Here is a 21,804-nt window from a genome sequence, read left to right as displayed (position 1 = left end):
TCTTTGAGAACACTAGTTGTAGGGTCAAACCAACTCATCAGGTTCTAGCCTCACTTCAGTTTCTCCCTAATCCCTGACCTTAAAAAGTGACCCTCGGCTGGGTGTAGTGGATCATGCCTGTAATCCCAGCACTTTAGGAAGCCAAAGCAGGCAGATCACTTGAGGTCAGAAGTTCGAGACCAGCCTGGCCAACATGGTGAAACCCTGTCTCTACTAAAAATACAAAAACCAGCCAGGCGTGTTCGCATGCACCTGTAGTCCCCGCTACTCAGGAGGTGGAGGCAGGAGAATCACTTGAACGCAGGAGGCAGAGGTTACAGTGAGTGGAGATCATGCCAGTGCACTCCAGCCTGGGCAACAGAGTGAGACTCCGTCTCAAAAAAAGAAAAAGAAAGTGACTCTCATCTATGAACACTAGTGTCCTCATCAGTACAAGGAGGAAAGAACAGAATCACACTCACAAGATTGTTGTAGAAAGAAAACCAGATAATGAAATCATTGAAACACTTAGCACTGCCCTTAGAACATATTAAGTGTTCCATAAATCCTAGCTCTCCATATTACTTCTATGATTACTATTACTGTTAATATTATTGTTATGAGAGCTAACTCACCTGCACTCCTACATTACCCCAAGATACACAAGGACAAAATAATTCACTTAGAAACGTTTTCCTGGGCTGGGCATGGTGGCTCATGCTCGTAATCCTAGCACTTTCGGAGGCCGAGGTGAGCGGATTGCTTGAGGACAGGAGTTCAAGACCAGCCCAGCCAACATGGCAAGACCTGTCTCTACTAAGAATACATAAATTAGCCAGGCATGGTGGCACATGCCTGTAATCCCAGCTACTTGGGAGGCTGAGGCAGGAGAATCACTTGAACCCGGGAAGCAGAGGTTGCAGTGAGCCAAGATTGCACCACTGCACTTCAACCTGGGTGACAGAGCAAGAGTGTCTCAGAAAAAAAAAGAAATCTTTTCTTGGACAAATAAGGGAGGAACTCAGTTCAGCTTATGCCATATATCAGCATGCAAATATCAAAGTGCTAGTGAAATTAAGGGTTGTAAAATACTTTAACACTCTGCCAATAGAAACATGTTTTCTTCCATTTTTCAGATATATCAGAGAAGATGAACTACCATAGCCATCTTTGTAGAGGCCAGAAGTGACTTGATTAAAGGTGTTTGCCTTCCAGTTCCTGCTCGCCTGACATGGAGCTGAATTACGCAGACACTGTCTTCTAGCAAGGAGGTTGCATCATATGATGTCAGGGGAGGGCTCCTAAGGGCAGGCAGGTCTTCTGGCTAAAGGCTGTTTCCCTTACTTTACCTTTGCAGTTGAGCTCAGGTGTGTTAATTACTCCATTAATGGCAGCCTGGGCAGCTGCGTTCTGTTTCTTTAGCAGCTCAATGGTTTTTCTTAACTCATTCAGTTCTGAATCCTAGGGAACAGAAAAAATTATTGGTCAGCCTAAAATCATTCTGTACAGAGTTCAACTGAAGTACAACTTGGCTTCAACACAGGAGGAGCGGGAATGAAGTAGCTCAACAAAACCTTTCAGATGGATCAACAGGCATGAACAAACACATAAAAGTAGGATTATAACTACAAGATCTATCATTGATGCCATTATCAATCTGTCATATTTTCACTCAACAGATTGGACTCCTTACAATTAAACTTTAACAATTCAAGAAATACATTAACATCCACACAATGATCTGAAATGAAAGAATAGTATTTTCAAGTTTGTTGTTAACTCCAAGTAGGGAGGGTTAAAGTATCCTTTCTGCCATACCTTCTGCTCAGCTGTCATGGTCAGACTCTGGAGCCTGATTGTCATGTTACCAAGACTCTGTTCAAAGGCTGCCACAAGGTGAGCCTGGAGGGGAAGACACAACCTCAGTTATATTACCTTGCAAGGCAAGAGTGCTTAGAAGGTGTCTGGCTCTTAAAGATGAAAATGCTGTGGGTCCATTGATCTAGGCTACTTTTTCAGCCTCCTCTTGAATCCCACTCCCCACCACTCTTTGGGATCCAGTCACTCCAGTCTTCTACTTGCTCAAACAACCCGTGCTCCTTCACACCTTAGGGCCCTTGTACATCTTTTCCCCTCTACCTGAAATGTTCTTCCCTCTCAACCCTTTCTCCCATTCCTTGCCTAATAATTTTTACCTGTCTGTGTAAAGAGCTCTCGGCTTGTACTTTCACGACACCCTCATATGCACTCTCACAAGCAAACTGTACTTCTGATATACACTTTGAGATATCATAGTTAAAAATACATGCAGTCTTGTAATTGGTAATGTATGTCTGTCTTCTCTACTACAATGGAGGATGATCTTCTGTTCACCAAGTGCTAAGCTCACAATAGAGGCTCATATTAAGCATGTTAGTAGAATGAACAAACAAAATGATTGGCGTAGTTTGCTTGTTATAATCCTGGTTAATAAAAAGCCACTGAAAGGCCCATCTGCTACCTCCTCAGAGAAATGTTTCCCAGTTCCTCCAGAGGGTTACCACTTTCCCACAGGCTTTCACGTAGTTTTATACACTTCTGTTAGAATATGACATAAGATGTACCATTATTTTATATTTCTAAGAATTTTTTAAATGCTTCCAGTTATAAGTAAAATAGCATCTAATTTTCAGAGATGTTAAAATACAAAAAAAGAGTAAGTTTAAGAATGGGGAAATGTGGCATTTTCCTGACTGCCACTTGCTCTGCAACTCTCTTCAAGGGTAAGAGGTAACTTTGTGCCCTAACACTAAGTTTTTGACTGTGAAGCAGAGTAGTAGGTGATATATTAGTTGATTGAATGAGAATCCTGGTAATGTTATTAAAGCCAAAAATAAAGAATGGAGCTGTTTCAAACAGTCATGCTAAGGAATTTCCAGCAATAGACTGAAGAAGCCATTAGGCAGCTAGGATCTTCTAATCTTCAATCTCTACTTGTATAATGGAATAGTGGCATGTCCAAGAGTGAGAGGCATTTGAGCAGCAGATGAGAAGGATCACCAGATTGTGCATTTGATGAGGACTGACACCATGTCTACCTTGCTCCTTACTGTATCCACACTGCTGGTACAAAAACAGCCACTCAATCATATATGTTGGATGAGCAATTAAAGGATTGAAAAGAAAAGCACTTAGATGAAGGAGGCAGTGTAGTACAGGGGAAGGGAACAGGATTTAGAGTTAGAGGTCTTCAGCTCTCCCTGTAGTTCCTTCTGAATACCCATAACAGAGCAAATCACCTGATCCTAGCAGCCTCAGCTTCATATATGAAATGGTACCAATATCTATTTTCCTCCCAGGGTTATTTTCAGCTAAATGAAACAAGACCGGTGAAAATGGTCTATGAACTGTTCAGGTACTGCAAAACACAGAAATGCATGGACACTTGTGGGGAAAAAAGGAGGTTTGGGAATGAGAAAGTGACAAGAGAAACTATGAGAGGAGTGCGAGTACCTGAGAACACAGGTGTAGACGGGGGAGTAGAAACACAGTGGGCTACAAGAGGGATGAGAAGGGCAGAGAATACATGGGAGGAGCTTGGGAGATGTGAGATTTGATCATGCTGTGAAATTCGAGAGGAGGAGATGACTGACACACACAGTGAGGAATCAACGCTGGATAAGCATGGGGGGTCGGTGGGGAGAAGCTTTTGCCGTGCACTGTGAGGAGGCACAGTGACATTTCAATCTAAGGAGAGATGTGAGGGGTAAAGAGAGGCCTGTTATTAGACTTCATTAAACAGGGATGGTGGAGGCTAAGACATCTCTAGAATCAACCGCTGGCAGGGAGCATTTCTACTTGTAGTAGAAATGTTAAGTGGAATAGTTAGCTTCTCTCTGATTGCACTCCCTCTCTCTATTAAAAATGGAGACAGGCCAGGCGTGGTAGCTCATGCCTGTAATCCCAGCACTTTGGGAGGCTAAGGCGGGCGGACCCTGAGGTCAGGAGATCGAGACTATCCTGGCTGACACGGTGAAACCCCGTCTCTACTAAAAATACAAAAACAAACAAACAAACAAACAAAAAACTAGCTGGGCATGGTGGTGGGCACCTGTAGTCCCAGCTACTCGGGAGGCTGAGGCAGGAGAATGGCGTGAACCCAGGAGGCGGAGCTTGCAGTGAGCCAAGATTGTGCCACTGCGCTTCAGCCTGGGCAAAAGAGCAGGACGAGACTTTGTCTCAAAAAAACAAAAAACAAAAAACATGGAGACAGTGCCTCTGCATTTTAAAATAAAGAGATATGCTTTAGTCTGCCCTGGAGAGTGTGGCAAAACAAAAGCCAAACAATTTATGACAGTCACATAGTTGACAAAGGAAACAGGCCAGGGTCTGGATGTCTCAAAGAACATTTACTATCCTCATATTGCAAATGAATGACAAAGTTAAATGTAAATGATTGGATTTCCATTGATTTCAGTTCTGCATTTGATTGTCACCCATGACTCCACTTACGGGCATTCCTATTGTAAACAGGCTAAATGCCCCAATCAAAAGACACAGACTGACAAATTGGATAAAGAGCCCACACCCTTCAGTGTGCTGTATTCAGGAGACCCATCTCACATGCAAAGACAGACATAGGCTCAAAATAAAGGGATGAAGGAATATTTATCAAGCAAATGGAAAGCAAAAAAAAAAAAAAAAAAGCAGAGTTGCAATCCTAGTCTCCAATAAAACAGACTTTAAACCAAGAAAGATAAAAAGATACAAAGAAGGCCATTACATGACGGTAAAGAGATCAATGCAACAAGAAGAGCTCACTATCCTAAATATATATGCACCCAAAACAGGAGCACCCAGATTCATAAAGCAAGTCCTTAGAGACCTACAAAGAGACTTAGACTCCCACACAATAACAGTGGGAGACTTTAACACCCTACTGTCAATATTAGACAGATGAACAAAACAGAAAATTAACAAGGATATCCAGGACTTGAGCTCAGCTCTGGACCAAGCACACCTAATAGACATCTACAGACCTCTCAACCCCACATCAACAGAAAATATGTTCTTCTCAGCACCACATCACACTTATTCTAAAATTGACCTCATAATCGGAAGTAAAACACTCCTCAGCAAATGCAAAAGAATGGAAATCATAGCAAACAGACTCTCAGACCACAGTGCAATCAAATTAGAACTCATGAATAAGAAACTCACTCAAAACCACACAACTAATGGAAACTGAACAACCTGCTCCTGAATGACTACTGGGTACATAAGGAAATGAAGGCAGAAATAAAGATGTTCTTTGAAACCAATGAGAACAAAGATACAACATACTAGAATATCTGGGACACATTTAAAGCAGTGTGTAGAGGGAAATTTATAGCACTAAATGCCCACAAGAGAAAGCAGGAAAGATCTAAAATCGACACCCTGAGATCACAATTAAAAGAACTAGAGAAGCAAGAGCAAACAAATTCAAAAGCTAGCAGAAGACAAGAAATAACTAAGATCAGAGCAGAACTGAAGGAGATAGAGACACAAAAAACCCTTCAAAAAATCAGTGAATTCAGGAGGTCGTTTTTTGAAAAGATCAACAAAATAGACTGCTAGCCAGACTAATACAGAAGAAAGGAGAAAAGAATCAAATAAGATGGAATAGAAAATGATAAAGGGGATATCACCACCAATCCCACAGAAATACAAACTACCATCAGAGAATACTATAAACACCTCTACATAAACGAACTAGAAAATCTAGAAGAAATGGATAAATTCCTGGACACATACACCCTCCCAAGACTAAACCAGGAAGAAGTCAAATCCCTGAGAAGACCAATCAGAAGTTCTGACATTGAGGCAGCAATTAATAGCCTACCAACCAAAAAAAGTCCAGAACTAGATGGATTCACATCCAAATTTTACCAGAGGTACAAAGAGGATCTAGTACCATTCCTTGTGAAACTATTCCAAATAATAGAAAAAGAAGGAATCCTCCCTGGCTCATTTTATGAGGCCAGCATCATCCTGATACCAAAACCTGGCAAAGACAAAACAAAAAAAGAAAATTTCAGGCCAATATCCTTGATGAACATCAATGTGAAAATCCTCAGTAAAATACTGGCAAACCAAATCCAGCAGCACATCAAAAAGCTTATCCACCATGATCAAGTGGGCTTCATCCCTGGGATGCAAGGCTGGTTCAACATAAGAAAATCAATAAACATAATCCATCACATAAACAGAACCAAAGACAAAAACCACATGATTATCTCAATAGATGCAGAAAAGGCCTTGGACAAATTCAACAGCCCTTCATGCTAAACACTCTTAATAAACTAGATATTGATGGAATGTATCTCAAAATAATAAGAGCTATCTATGACAAACCCACAGCCAATATCATACTGAATGGGCAAAGACTGGAAGCATTCCCTTTGAAAACTGGCACAAGACAAGGATGCCCTCTCTCACCACTCCTATTCAACATAGTATTGGAAGTTCTGGCCAGGGCAATCAAGCAAGAGAAGGAAATAAAGGGTATTCAATTGGGAAAACAGGAAGTCAAATTGTCTCTGTTTGCAGATAACATGATTGTATGTTTAGAAAACCCCATCTTCTCAGCCCAAAATCTCCTTAACCTGATAAGCAACTTCAGCAACATCTCAGGATACAAAATCAATGTGCAAAAATCACAAGCATTCCTATACGCCAATAACAGAAAAACAGAGAACCAAATCATGAGTGAACTCCCATTCACAATTGCTAAAAAGAGAATAAAATACCTAGGAATACAACTTACAAGGGACGTGAAGGACCTCTTGAAGGAGAACTACAAACCACTGCTCAAGGAAATAAGAGAGGACATAAACAAATGCAAAAACATTCCATGTTCATGGATAGTAAGAATCAATATCATGAAAATGGCCATACTGCCCAAAGTAATTTATAGATTCAATGCTATCCCCATCAAGCTACCAACGACTTTCTTCACAGAATTGTAAAAAAACTACTTTAAGTTTCATATGGAACCAAAAAAGAGTCTGCATAGCCAAGACAATCTTAAGCAAAAAGAACAAAGCTGGAGACATCACACTGACTTCAAACTATACTACAAGGCTACAGTAACCAAAACAGCATGGTACTGGTACCAAAACAGATATATAGACCAATGGGACAGAACAGAGGCCTCAGAAATAATGCCACACATCTACAACCATCTGATCTTTGACAAACCTGACAAAAACAAGCAATGGGGAAAGGATTCCCTATTTAATAAATGGTGTTGGCAAAACTGGCTAGCCATATGCAGAAAGCTGAAACTGGACCCCTTCCTTACACCTCATACAAAAATTAACCCAAGATGGATTAAAGAATTAAACCTAAGACCTAAAATCATAAAAACCTTAGAAGAAAACCTAGGCAATACTATTCAGGACATAGGCATGGGCAAAGACTTCATGACTAAAATATCAAAAGCAATGGGAACAAAACCAAAATAGACAAAAGGGATCTAATTAAAGAGCTTCTGCACAGCAAAAGAAACTTCATCAGAGTGAACAGGCAACCTACAGAATTGAAGAAAATTTTTGCAATCTATCCATCTGACAAAGGGCTAATATCCAGAACTTAAACAAATTTATAAAGAACTTAAACAAATTTACAAGAAAAAAACACCCACCCACCCATTTAGTGGGTGAAGGATATGAACAGACACTTTTCAAAAGAAGACACTTACGCAGCCAACAAACATATGAAGAAATGCAAATCAAAATCACAATGAGATACCATCTCATGTCAGTTAGAATGGCAATCATTAAAAAGTCAGGGAACAACAGATGCTGGAGAGGATGTGGAGAAATAGGAACACTTTTATACTGTTGATGAGAGTGTAAATTAGTTCAACCATTATGTAAGACAGTGTGGCAATTCCTCAAGGATCTAGAACTAGAAATACCATTTGACCCAGCAATCCCATTACTGGGTATATACCCAAAGGATTAGAAATCATTTTACTATAAAGACACATGCACACGTATGTTTATTGCAGCACTGTTCACAATAGCAAAGATTTGGAACCAACCCAAATGCCCATCAATGATAGAGTGGATAAAGAAGTGTGGCACATATACACCATGGAATTCTATGCAGCCATAAAAAGGATGAGTTCATGTCCTTTTCAGGGACATGGATGAAGCTGGAAACCATAATTCTCAGCAAACTAACACAAGAACCGAAAACCAAACACTGGATGTTCTCATTCATAAGTGGGAGTTGAACAATGAGAACACATGGCACATGGATACATGGAGGGGAACATCAGACACCAGGGCCTGTCGGAGGGTGGGGGGCTAGGGGAGGGATAGTATTAGGAGAAATGCCTAATGTAGATGACGAGTTGATGGGTGCAGCAAACCGTCATGGCACATGTATACGTACGTAACGAACCTGCATATTCTGCACATGTACCCCAGAACTTAAAGTATAATAAAAAAAAATTAAAAAAACCTGACCCCATGAAGACTGCTATTGAGAAGGTGTTTTTGCAAGCTTAAAAAGAAAACACATTTGCTCTGGAGATCCAGAGGATCCCATTTTTCTGCTAAGCAAAAGGGTTGCCTTTGTGTCATTAGCACAACTATGAAAATACAGGCTGTGGAGGCTGTTCCAAGCCTGGTTCAGAGCCACACACAACAGCCTACTCATCAAGTGCCACGCTCACATTCCCAGGGAAAACAAACACAAGTGGTATAAAAACACTCAGAGAAGGTGGCTTTGAGTAGTTTGTCCTAGAAAAACAAACACAGCTTGGTTTGCGAGAAAGATGGCAGACAATAAAACATGTTCACCCTTCCAGCAGTGTGCGGTAAGACTAAATATTTACTTTAAAACAATACTGGATTCAGTGCCTTTTATGAGGAACAAAACACCTTCTGGAATAATATAAGGGATCTCACTCTGACTCTTCTAGAACAGAGAGCAGAGTTCCAAATGGCCCAAGGTGAGGCTCCTGTGGCAGCACGAGGTCACTGGAACAATTAACCCAAGTTCACCGGAAAGTAAGTTAACTACTATTTGTTGACTAGTAAAGGCAACAATTGGCATCTGTAACTCTTAAACTAGGAGAGTAGCTCAGAATCACTGTGGTTTGACAGGGGTTTGCTGTCAAACCACACATTTGGATTACACCCAGAAGACCCTGACTTGCTGGTCTAGGGTTTGTTCTGGATTCAAATCTACACATCTAGTTATCCAGATGAAGAATCTGCCCATGGAATAGAACCTGTCTATAGAATACTGCTTTTCTGAATAGGACCTACGCCTCATAATTAAGTTCTCATGTCAGTTTTTAAGGTTCTTTTGATAGCATTACTGGTGGCAGAAGAGGTAAAGAAAATAAAAGATTACAAAACACGTTGTGGTCTCCTATGTTAGGGTTTTTTAAAAAAATCAAAGATTTCCAGAAAAGAAAGAGAACTTAGGAGACTATATATTAATGGGGGCAGCTACCAGTTACTGAGCTAATAACTAAGGTCAAGCACTGTACTAGGTATCTCACATGCCGACCTTAAAGAGAAATGGTTCCCTTGAGTAAACTAAGGCTCAAGCTGGGAATACCATGGCAAAAACTCCAGGCGAATGACTAATGTGGGGGACTGGCTCAGTTTTCTAGTTGAGGGAAGACAGCCTCTTGAAGTTGGTTTCCATTTTAACGACATGCCGTGGTCATGCAGGTTGCTTTCTGTCTGGCTTGAACACATTTATCAACGGGCTCAGGCTGGGTGGTGAACTCCTGGGCAGCAAGCCTTGCCTCAGAGGCACCTTAGCACCTTTCGATATCTCAGGCTCTGCCTTCTGAGCTTCAGCCTTCACCTGGTCACAGCTGTGCATCAGGGCTCCAATACAGACATGGCTGATGGGGGTGGGGGATGAGGCACCTCTGCCTCTACTCTGATCCTCTATCTAAAATGCAAACCAGCCCACCCACTGCTTACTTAAAACGCACTGAGAGGTGTCTACTAACTTCAGGAGGAAGCCCGGATGCTCACCCCAACAGCTCAGACACTGTGATCTGACCCCTGGCTTTCTTCGCTGCCTTCTTCCTCCCTACTTCTGTCCCCTCTCCACCCTTACCTCTCCTCCACATCCAAGCCATAGACACTAATTACACCCACCTACTGAGAGTTCAAAATACACCAAGATCTTTCTCCTTAACCTTTGTGCAAATTATTCTCTTTGGTTAGAATGCTGTCATCCCTGTGCATTCTCCCCTACCTAGCATCCATTAGATGTCACCTCCTCCAGGAAGTCCTTCCTGTCCCCCTTTTAAAAAATTTTTTTCTTATTTTCAATATCAGATGAGCTGTCCCCTTTTTCATCCCCCACCAAGAGTGAGCTAGGTGCCCCCCCCAGATATTCCCACTACCACCTCCTCCCTTTATCTTAACAATTATCATGTTATAGCAAAATTGTTTGTTTTGTTTCTCTGCTGTCCCAGAGACTGAATGTTAAGATGTCAGTCACTGTGCTTGCTCTGCTGTTGAACCCACAGTGCCCGGGGCATAGCTGGCACTCAAACAGTTGTTGAATTGAATGCTGGTTGGCAGCATCTCCTAAACTCATAATCGTGTATATCACAATGACAGAGCAGCTACCTACATATTGAAAAGCCCTACATTTCGTTTCTTCCCCCTTCTTTCCTTTTTGCTTCTTTTTCCCACCCTTAAAATCAAAATTTTCAGAAAGAGGAAGAGAAATTAAGATTTTAATAAGCACTTCGCATATTGCAAGCATTGACTGTGGGCCAATACTGAGATGTAAATACTATCACCCTCGTTACACAGATGAGGACACGCAGGCTGAGATTCAAGAACTTACCCAAAGTCACAAAGCCAGTAAGTGTCCAAACTGACATTCACACCCATGATGCTAAAGCCTGTGTCTTTTTCTTTATAATGTGCTACTTCTATTTGTTCAGCACAGGAGGACTTGAGGCTGTTCAGAAGGCAAGGATGGTGCTTCCTGTCCCGATGCTACTGCCCTATGTCTGTACTTACATTTGCTGTCAGCTGGGTGGTCAAAGCTGAAACTTTCTCCTGGGAGGCATCCAGTTCCCGCCGCAGCTTGCGAATCTAAAGATGACAAGGGAGAGGGTTACATGCTTTGGGAGTCCATTTCCAAGGTGAGCAGGGTCAAATAATTGACAATAGTTAAAGAGGAAATCCAACCAGAAAGCTGTTCCTTACCTCTGACTGGCATTTTTCTTCTGGCTGTAAAGAAAACATAAAGGAAATTAGACCAGTTAAGGAACAAAGAATAGTGTAGTCCAGCCCATCAGGAACACCATATTCAGATAGTTGCAGCAGTCTGGAAGAATTATTAGTTTCTTTTCTGGTGTATTTCTCTGGAAAAACTGGTTCAATTAAATTGACCCATCAGAAAGGCTAAATACAAACAGCTTATGATTTTTAAAAATTAGGAAGAATGAGAACACCACTCCACATTTTGGTTGTGAGGAGCCACCCTGCTCCCCAGGCAAGGATGGTGATAGGTAAAGTGCTCAGAAGAAGATATGTGATAAGAAGGCCATGAGTCAGATTTAGTAAACAAAAATACAGGAGGCCTAGTTAAATTTGAATAGCTTTAAAAAAAACAAAAAAGTCTAGGGCTGGGCATGGTAGCTCATGCCTGACATCCCAGTACTTTGGGAGGCTGAGGTTGGTGGACCACTTGAGGTCAGGAGTTGAAGACCAGCCTGGCCAACATGGTGTAACCTGTCTCTACTGAAAATACAAAAAAAAAAAAAAAATTAGCCAGGTGTGATGGCATGCACCCATAATCCCAACTACTTGGAGGCTGAGGCAGGAGAATGGCTTGAACCCAGGAGGTGGAGATTGCAGTGAGCTGAGATCACACCACTGCACTCTAGCCTGGGCAACAGAGGCTACCCGTCTCAAAAAATAAAATAAAGGGTCTAATATGTCCCATGCAATATTAGGGACATATTTATACTAAAAAAAATTTTGTTGTTAATCTAAATTTCACATTTAATTGAGGGTTTAGTATTTTCTCTGGCAACCCTGTCTAGGGAGCAAGGAAGACTGCTCCTGGGTTAATTCTGCCCCATTTTCTGCCCTCCTCTCACTTCCCTAGGACACTGCAGTGGGAGCACCAGGGTAGAAAGATCTCAAAGTGAGGGGGGTTTGGGAGCCCCTATCAGCCAGCCTGGTAACTCCACAGGTTGTGAGGATAAATGTGGCCTTCATCTTTGTGCTGTCCCATTTCAAGGACCCCAATTACCTGTGACCCTGTGAAGTAATCGTGAACTCTGCTGCCCCTCTTACTGGCTTTCCTCTTTGTCCCTTACATGCTGGCTCTGTGTCTAGGTGACACAGGTACCTGCTAGCCAGAAACTATAAGACCCTCTCTCCTCCCACAGGGGGAGCCCACATGAATTGGGGAGCCTGCTGCAGGAGGAACCTTTCTTTCCCTCTCCTCTAGTTCCCACAGGGGCTCATAAAGAGGAACCCTCCTCCTTCCTGGAAATGTTGAGTGTTCCTGACCTTCTCTCTACCCATCGCTGTACCCAGGGAGGGAAGAGTGACTTGGGAACCAGATAGGTGAGTGAACATCAGTAAGAACTCTATTTTGTCCTTGGGTCCTCGCTAGGTGTCCTAATCCAATTTTACTAGGGATAAGCCCATTATTTTTAAAAAATCAGCATCTGACCCTGATGTCAGCATCTCCATTAGTTCACAATACAAAGTGGGTATGATTCATTAGAACTCGCAGGGCACATCCATCAGCTGGAATAGGTAGGCAGCTGCTTCCTGTCTGATCCGCCTTCAACCTATGCTCCCCATTGTCCTCCCTCCTGATCCTGCCCACAAGTCCCCTCCTCTAGGTTGGCTCCTACTAGCAGCAACCAATTTTTAAATACACGGAGCCAAGTCATTTAATCCTTGCAGAAATTCCATTAGGTAGGTTTGTTTGTATTCCTTCTGAGGTTCAGAGAGGTTAAATGTTTTGTATGAAATCACACTGAACAACCTCGTTATCTAAGAAATGCTTTCAGGAGAAGGTTGGAAGATGTCTTCAGAGCTCACTCTTCCCTCCCAGATAATATTCATTTGTCTTTGTCTGTCCATCTATCCTCACTACCACCACCTATCAAATATTTACTGATTTCCTACTGTGTGCCAGGCACTATTTTTAAGAACCTAAGATAGAGCCGTGAACATGACCAAGTCCCTGACCTTGTGTTGCCTGCATTCTGGTAATAACAGCTAGCATTTATTGAATGCTTACCATGTGCCAGAGACTGTTCCAAGCACTTTACATTCATTATTCATCTAATCCTTATAACAACTCTTTGAGGAGGTACTAATACTATTGCTTTCTGTTTTGTGTATGAGGAAACTGAGGCACAGGAAGGTTCAGTCATTTGTCCAGGGTCACAGCTGGTAAGTGGCAGAGTTGGGACTGGATCTAAAGTAGTCTGGCTCCAGAGCCTAGGCATATTCTCCTGCACTTTTACTATAGCTACATTCTCACGGGGGCTTTCCAGAAATAAGCCCCGAGTTCAATCCAAAGGGTACAAGTTAATGGTGAGAATGTAACCACTATCTAACATTTAGAAGGCTGGCGGAGACCTGTTAGCAGGCTTAGCCATCCACATAGGACAAGCCCTACTTTGAAACACTTCTATCGACAGGCCCTAACAGCCCTTCCCCATGCCTCTGCCACTGTCTGTCACTGTGCCCACCTGTCTCTGGGGTTGGGCCCCAATTATCAACAGCAGCCTAGAGAAAGCATGTGCTTTGCATCTTGCCCCCCTTGCTGCTGTTCTGCACATCTGGTAACACTATGTGAAGCTGCTAGCCTCCATCCATCCAGCAGCTCTCCTGGGAACTCCAGTGTTCCCTACCAAACAAGAAAGCAAGTCTAATGCCAGAAGTGGCCTTTGAGATTTTCTCTACTCCAAGAGCTAGCCATAACTTTTCCATGGCAATCATTTAGCACTGTGTAATCTTTTCTTTCACTGATAATTAAAATTGCAAATTTCATGCAGAATGAGCATTCTTGAATATTCATTATAGAGATTTCAAGGAAAGAATCTACTGTCATCCAATAAGAGCCTTTAAAACTCTCAGCAGGCTCCTTGGTCTGGGTCTGTGGCAACTTAACATTTCAAAGATCTCTTTTCAGACAACAAACAAGTACTTTATTCACCTTAACATTTACAAAGGTGCCTGGAGCATGTGTTTCAGAATTTCATTATCACCAAGAATGTAATAACAGATAAAGGACCACACCTCAGTGCTAGGCGGTAGCAGAGTCTAGCCAGACTTGTAGTTTTTCTTGAAATTAGTAGACAGCACCAGCATAAAAACATTCAACTGATAGGCTATTTTTTTTCAAGTCTGCAAAAGCAACCTATATTCTCAGAGAAGGCATACTGAGGACAGTAAATGGGAGCCTTTGACTCCATGACTCATGGAATGTCAGAGATTGTAGGGGCCTCAGAAGATCACCTTGCTTGGTTTCCTGATGCCAAGGGCAAAACTGGGGAGACACTCTGAATAACCAGATGACTTGCCCAAAGTCATATGGTGAGAAGAACGCTATGATTACACCTCGGGTCTCTTGTTATCCAGATAAAAATGGAATTCAAAAGTATTATTATTAGGTCTTTACTAATTCATTGAATTTATATCAGCTCAGAAAAGACAATTTCAAATTTCATGAAAACAGTATCTTCATGTCCCCATATCCACAACAACAGCTACTGAAGGAGAGTCTTTTACTGTAAGGACTTCTAGTGGTTGGCATGAAGGGGCTGCCCCCGGGAACTGCATGTGACAGTTTCCTAGATCTGAAGACACACAGGTTGAGAAGGTTATGCTCTTTCCCTCCAAGTCTGGATAATGCTGGCCAGTCTCCCATTTTTTTAATCTTCTGGAAAACCCACTCTCCTCTGTGTTGGCAAGAACCCCTGGGAATGCCACAGGGAAAACACGGGGCTGGGCACTGAAATATCCACTACAGCTTCTCTGTGCCAGTCCTGTGAAGCTAGAGTCCCATGTCCCTCTGGTGCCTACAGCTTCCTCCGTCAGTAGCAGGCTCCTTTCTCTCCTAAATTATATCCTAGGGGTTAGTCCAGAGCCTGGTATATCCATGGTGCTAGTAAATACTGTTGAAGAAGTGCATTTAGGTTTGAAAGTACCAGCCTTGGTACCCATATTCCACAGTTTCATTCTAGAAGAAAGGACATAGTTTATCTACAGGCTGACAGCTGAAAGACCATCTCTATGCTTTCTTAGCAGATGATGGCTTAAAAAACCTCTCTCCAAGGTTACTCTACATAAAGCCTTTAAAAGGAAAGCTAGGACTTAGTGATGAAATTTCAAACAAGATGACTAGCTGAGGAAAGAGGAATTTTAGAGTTGGAGGGGTGAGGTGGGTAGAAGCAAGGGTTTCTAGGTCCTTCAAAACAGACCATATCAGCAATCACTGAAGTTTGTTTGCTCAATACAGGCCTAAGTTAGGCCCTGGTATCTTTAACTTGATTCTGGGGTGTCCTCTTATTTTCCAGGAGCTATACACAGTGTATTCTGCTATATAGAAACCAGGCATTATCAAAACCTAAATTATTAAAACATTTGTTTCCATGGGATTAAGGGCTAAAGAATTTCCAATTCACAATTAACAAAGAGACTTTTTTTTTTCCCTGTAGAAATTCCCAAATTACTGTTTTTAAAGTAAATAGCATACAGCTATAGCCATGCGCGGTGGCTCACGCCTGTGATCCCAGCACTTCGGGAGGCTGAGATGGGCGGATCAGTTGAGGTCAGGAGTTCAAGAACAGCCTGGCCAACATGGTGAAATCCCATCTCTACTAAAAATGTAAAAAAATTAGCCAGGCATGGTGGTGCCTGCCTGTAATCCCAGCTACTCAGGAGGCTGAGGCAGGAGAATTGCTTGAACCCAGGAGGCAGAGGTTGCAGTGAGCCAAGGTCGTGCCACTTTACTCCAGCCTGGGCGACAGAGCGAGAGTCTGTCTAAAATAAAATAAAATAAATAGTGTACAGCTATAAAAAGTAAATACTACTGAACAAATCCAGTAGTACTGAAGATCTAAATGTATTTGATTACATTTGGCTTTCGTTTAGTAAACCTCTCTCATGTATGATAGCTAGCATTTAGGAGTGCTTGCTCTGAGCTGTGTGTACTATATTCATTGTTTTAGATTCATTTTCCCATTTCTTTCAAACCTACTTAAAAAATACCTACTACGTGCTAGGTACTGTTCTAGGCACTAGGAATAAAAACAAAAATGTCCTTGTCTAGAAAGAGTTTATATTGTAGTGAAATGTAATCTTCATAACATTTAATCCTCATTACACCTCTATAAGGTAGGAACTGCTATTATTTCTACTTTACAGATAAAGAAACTGAGGCTGTTCGGGCACCATGGCTCACGCCTGTAATGCCAGCACTTTGGGAGGCCGAGGTGGGTGGATCACAAGGTCAGGAGTTTGAGACCAGCCTGGCCAATATAGTGAAACTCTGTCTCTACTAAAAATATAAAAATTAGCTGGGCGTGGTGGCACGTGCCTATAGTCCCAGCTACTCAGGAAGCTGAGGCAAGAGAATCACCTGAGCTCAGGAGGCGGAGGTTGCAGTGAGCCGAGATCAAGCCACTGCATTTCAGCCTGGGCAACAGAGGGAGACTCCGTCTCAAATAAAAAAAGAAAGAAAGAAAGAAACTGAGGCAGACAAAGGATTAATAAATTGCTCAAGGCCTTTATTTTCCAAGTCCATCAGCAGGTGGCCAAGGCTTCTCACACATTCTGAATAGTTATCACCTAAAGCACAATGCCACTTTAACAAGGCAGCCAGTTCTGGATTTTGGGATTGGTATAATATAATTAATAGCTGTTTGTGAATTTTAAATCTTGTTCCCTAATTAATTGATCCCCTTATAATGGAAATGCTTTCCCTAGGATAAATGCATATATTTTATTCTTGACACATTTGATAAAGGAACCCCAGTTCTCATGATCACAGCCACACAGCATTGATTTATACTCACTGTAGAATAAATTGACGATGTGCTGGAAACCAAGGAGAGTGAGGATCCATGAACTATTAAAAGAAAAAAAAAAGGTGAATTGATAGATGGCTGTTATGGAACCAAAAAGGGGACAGGGGAGGAGAACATCAGCAATACAGGACACTCCAGGCTTGGAATGACTTAATCTCACCTTGACACAACCTTTCCTGGTTTGGCGATAGGTCAGTGACAAATAAGTAATAGTTTGCTAAGGATGTCACTTTTCTATTACCACATTTTCCCCTTCAACCTTCTGAATACTTTTTCTCTTGACTGTCAGAATAATATATGATTACTGAACAAAAATGTTCAAGTACGGAGAAGGGTTAAGAAGCATATTCACTGTCACAACCTGCACTGACTCACAATTGCATTGCCCGGAGGCAACCTGTTACTGTTCCAGCATATTTCGCTTCACTCTTTTTTCTAATGTATTCCTTTAGGGTTAAGACTGTGTTCCAAATACAGTTTTTTACCCTGTTGGCATCTGTCAGTTGTATATGCAAAAAAAGAGCTGATTATTTTTAACCTAAGAGGCTGTTGGCCACAGTAAGTTCATTCTAGATGACCATATAGCAGATTATTTGTTTAGAAAACATATCCATCAAAATATAGATTCTTTATTTGATTTCTATCATGTCTACAAAGTGATGAGCAAGTGGTGTCTTCTTTTCTGTTTCAAACTGATACTTTTGGACTAGAACCACTTATATGTCCTTAGCACCCTTCCTGCCCCCAGCCAGTGGAGACATCTTTTTTTTTTTTTTGAGATGGAGTTTCACTCTGTTGCCCAGGCTGCAGCGCAATGGCACGATCTCAGCTCACCACAACCTCTGCCTCCCAAGTTCAAGTGATTCTTCTGCTTCAGCCTCCCGAGTAGCTGGGATTATAGGCGTGCGCCACCATGCCTGGCTAGTTTTGTATTTTTAGTAGAGATGGGGTTTCTCCACGTTAGTCAGGCTGCTCTCGAACTCCCAGTCTCAGGTGATCCACCCAGCTTGGCCTCCCAAAGTGCTGGGATTACAGTCATGAGCCACTGCGCCCGGCCGAGACATCTTATTATTTGTTCTAATTTTGCAGCATAGTGTTTTCTAGGACTTGGGTATTCTGGCCGCCTTCTTCTGTGGGAAGAAGGTTCTTTATTTTCTTGGTAACTTCTTGACAACTTGTTTGAAAAACAGAACTATTCCTATGTTAAGGCGTCACAGGACTTGTAACTGGGCACAGCTTTCCTGGCCATGGGTGGAATGGCTCTACTCCCACACCGAGTTATGACCTGTAGTCTAAAGTGGGAGGCACTGGGGTAACTTCCACGTGTACTAAATGGCATTCATCTACCACCCACGAAGTGAACTCACCTTGGATTAGCAGTCGGCAGAAGCTATATGCCAACAAGATAGCTGATAAGTAGCTCAGCCTAACACTCAGGTTCCTCTCTGTCATCTTTCCAATAAACCTTCCCTGACCTCTCCTTCTTCCCTTATATGTTCTTGTTACACTATGAATTCTGCACTGCTCTCCCAAGCTTGCCCTAGACAGTACTTTCCTGCCTCAGAGTCTCTGCCCATGCAGTTCTCTTCGTTTAGGCTGCATCTAAATACTGTCTATGAAAACAGATCTGCTCAAATGACATCTTCTCTATGGGACCTTTCCTCATTTCCCGGACTGCCACCTGGGTGGGCTTCCTCCTCCCTCTGAGCCCACGTAACTCTTGGCTTGCTATTCCAGCCCTCTTCTCTCTTAGCAGCTCCCTAATGCTCTAAGCTGTCCCTATATCAGCATGTACATCCACCCTCCTTAGCAATGCCCTGTGTTCTAGATCTTTTCCTCCATGCTTTCTTCATCCATGACTAATCTGACTCATGCCCATAAAAAATCAGGTTAAGGTGTTAATGGCCAATAATGGCTTTCAGTGTTAATATGTCCACACATTAACAGAGGCCTTTAATGTCCCAACTTTGTGGCCTAATGTTCCACAGAGGTAAGTTAATTCAGCTTACGACACAGACAATAGTGGAGGAATTATGTTGGAGGCCAAGCTGGGTGAAGAGATGTGTGTAACACATAGCCACACACACTTGCATGACTGGTCTGCCAGAGACTAGCACAGGGCTGCTATATGGCCTGTGGCTAATGGAAAATGGAAGTTTTTTCTTTTCTATTTCTGCATCTCATATACAGACATTTACTGACACAGTTTTAGCAACAACTCAGTACAAGCATGGGGCCACAGGCAGAGAAGAGCACATCTGGCAGGCTTAAGGTAGAGGTAATTATTTTTCTCAATAATTAACTCCTCTCACTTTGTAAATAGCAACAGCAAGGCTGTGTTCCAAAGAGACAGATCCTTGATTTTCAGAGTCAACCCAAAACTGGATGTGTTTTACCTGAACCATTGCAGTTCGGCCTCCTTCAAGGGAATTGAGCCAAGTCAGAGCCTAGGTTGTGCAATGTGGTTATTTTTGGACAACAAAATGCCTGTGGGAGTTACAGAAGCTAAACAGCTAAAGCAGGCTACATATTTTTCCTCCCTATAGCTATACCTCCACATTTTTTCAGCTACAAGGAACCACAGAGAATATCTAGGCCACTTCTGCCATTGAGAAATCTGAAACTCGGAGAGGTTAAATGACTTGTTTAAGGTCACACAGCAATTCAAGAACAGGATCTGCTGACTAGAAGTCCGGAGATCGCTCTGCCTTTGAGTAATCTATTGTACTGGTTTCTGATTTTTTTTTCGTTTGTTTGTTTTTTTTTAAAGAGCCTTTTGGTGTCTTTTAGAATGGTGTCCTAGTCCCTTCATTCAGTCAACACATGGGCACAAGCTAGGAATGTTTGAGAAGAAAGATGCTTTAGTAGGAGTGAAAACACTAGATAGAATGAAACAACTAGGCATATTCCAGCCAATAAAGCAATCAAGTGCCTCTGACCCTCATCACAGAGAATCTGCAGGTAACAATCCCAGACTAGGCAGGAGTTTCCACCGTTAATCAACAACAGAGTACATTACATCTCAGAATGGTTAAGTGACGTGGCCAGACACACAGCTAGTCAGGAGCAGAAAGAGAATGTGGATCTAGGCATCACGATCTACTTCTCATTCCACAATTGGGTACTGTGGAAAGAGTCAGAAGAATGAAATGCAGTTCTGATGGCTAATGGACTGCCCTGCCTCTCCACCAGCAAAGGAAGCATCACAAAACAGAGAAGACATTGATGAAAGATCAGAGCTTGCCTCAGACAGGTTTTAAAAAAAAAAACCCAACTGAGTCAGATATCAAGGTAGGATTGAGTGAAAAGAAAGAGGGACTGGAATCAAGAGGCTTAAGACATCATTGTGGCTGCATAAAGTCTTCAAGTCACTTTTGCCTCAATTTTGCCATTAAAAAAATGAGGATGATAATGGCCCTTGGGGAGAAGGCTATAATATGACAATTATAACAATAGCTACCATTGAGTGAGCACTTACAATACTCCCCCTTCAAAGTTATTTGTTAAATGCTTTCCAAGATTCATCTCACCTAATCTTCACTTCAATTTTCCAAAGCAGGTACAATTATTTTTCACATTTCAGTGAATAGGAAACAGGCTGAGCAGGTCAAGTCCTTTCTCAGAATCACACTGCTAACAGTAGAGGTGCCAGGATTTGAACCACTTCAGCAATTCAGGGGCTAGATACACAAGCATGCTGCAATACAAGCTTTCTTGATTAATAAGCTTCTGTGCTCCTGGGGATTCCATATAAATTGATAGGGTGGAGGGTTTCTGTGTTTTTCACTGCATTAGCTCTTAGTGATGATTGGTGAAGTCATGGGATTTTTTTTTCTCTAGAATCCATTTTAATAATGCCTCAAGCATCCCCTTAAATGTACGCTATTAAAGTTGACTTTAAGATCGCATAGTGCATCTGATAGAAAGTAATTTACCTGAAACACCTTTGAAAGGCTGCATCTGGCCATGCCTGTACCTAATCTACATATTTATAATTCCTAAAACTCCTTCAAAGTGGAAAGAGCTAATTAAATTGCACAAAAACCTCACACAAATACTTGTGCTACTTCTTCCTAAATTTCTATTCTGCTTTATGGCGTATAATACACCTAACTGATTATTACAAGGAGGTTCTGTTCGGTCCAAACATGAAATGTCAATTTTCTTCCAACTGCTCCTGCAATACTGGGAGTTAATAAATTCAAAAAAAGGAATTTCAACGAAAGGAATTAAAAACCTAATTACACAAACTCTATTTTATTTTTGAATGTAATAACCTTAGAAGAAATAAAATCAATCTGATGCCATATTTTCCAAAAGATGATAATGTTATGTATTCACAGTGTATTCACAGCGGTCCCTATCCATTCCCCTAAAGTTTGACTTTTACCTCTGTGCTTCAGTTCCATGTCACCATGAATCATTAGGTTTACAAAAGTCTAGACACTGCTTGTGGGCAAGCACTTTTTATCAATGTCATTTTGATATCCCAGATATTCCACAGTTGTGCTGTCTGCCAGCTTGATTCCAGATGGAATAAATAAAAGCTATCTGATGACGATACTGTAATGGTCCTGGATCTTTATGAGGCAAAGTGTGCTTGTTTGGACAAGTTTCAGTACTGGACATGGTTCACTCAGGAACACACATGGCAGAGAAGAGGAATACAGTGCAGGACAAACTCCATATGCAAATCCTTCCCAGGGAGGTTGGGAAATGCTCCCTGGCGATGC

The 21,804-nt window shown here is 41.9% G+C and overlaps 1 protein-coding gene across 13 annotated transcripts in view; it reads right to left on the bottom strand.

Moving 5' to 3' along the window:
* The window catches only part of NAV2 (neuron navigator 2), a 770,363-nt gene that overhangs the window by 42,044 nt on the left and 706,515 nt on the right, over positions 1-21,804 (bottom strand). For all 13 annotated transcript variants that reach the window (XR_008620161.2, XM_063608132.1, XM_063608133.1 and 10 more), the window contains 5 exons: positions 17,060-17,112; positions 11,211-11,234; positions 11,022-11,096; positions 1,798-1,881; positions 1,329-1,440 (listed from right to left, as the gene is read on the bottom strand). Coding sequence is in view for 12 of the 13 variants with exons in the window: in XM_063608132.1 (XP_063464202.1) it covers positions 1,329-1,440; positions 1,798-1,881; positions 11,022-11,096; positions 11,211-11,234; positions 17,060-17,112 (348 nt within the window). In the remaining variant the exon portion in view is untranslated. The remainder of the gene's footprint in view (positions 1-1,328; positions 1,441-1,797; positions 1,882-11,021; positions 11,097-11,210; positions 11,235-17,059; positions 17,113-21,804) is intronic.

The sequence above is a fragment of the Pan paniscus genome, chromosome 9 (genome assembly GCF_029289425.2).
Source record: "Pan paniscus chromosome 9, NHGRI_mPanPan1-v2.0_pri, whole genome shotgun sequence".
In the NCBI taxonomy this organism is placed as follows: domain Eukaryota; kingdom Metazoa; phylum Chordata; class Mammalia; order Primates; family Hominidae; genus Pan; species Pan paniscus.
This window is presented reverse-complemented; position numbering and strand designations above follow the sequence as displayed.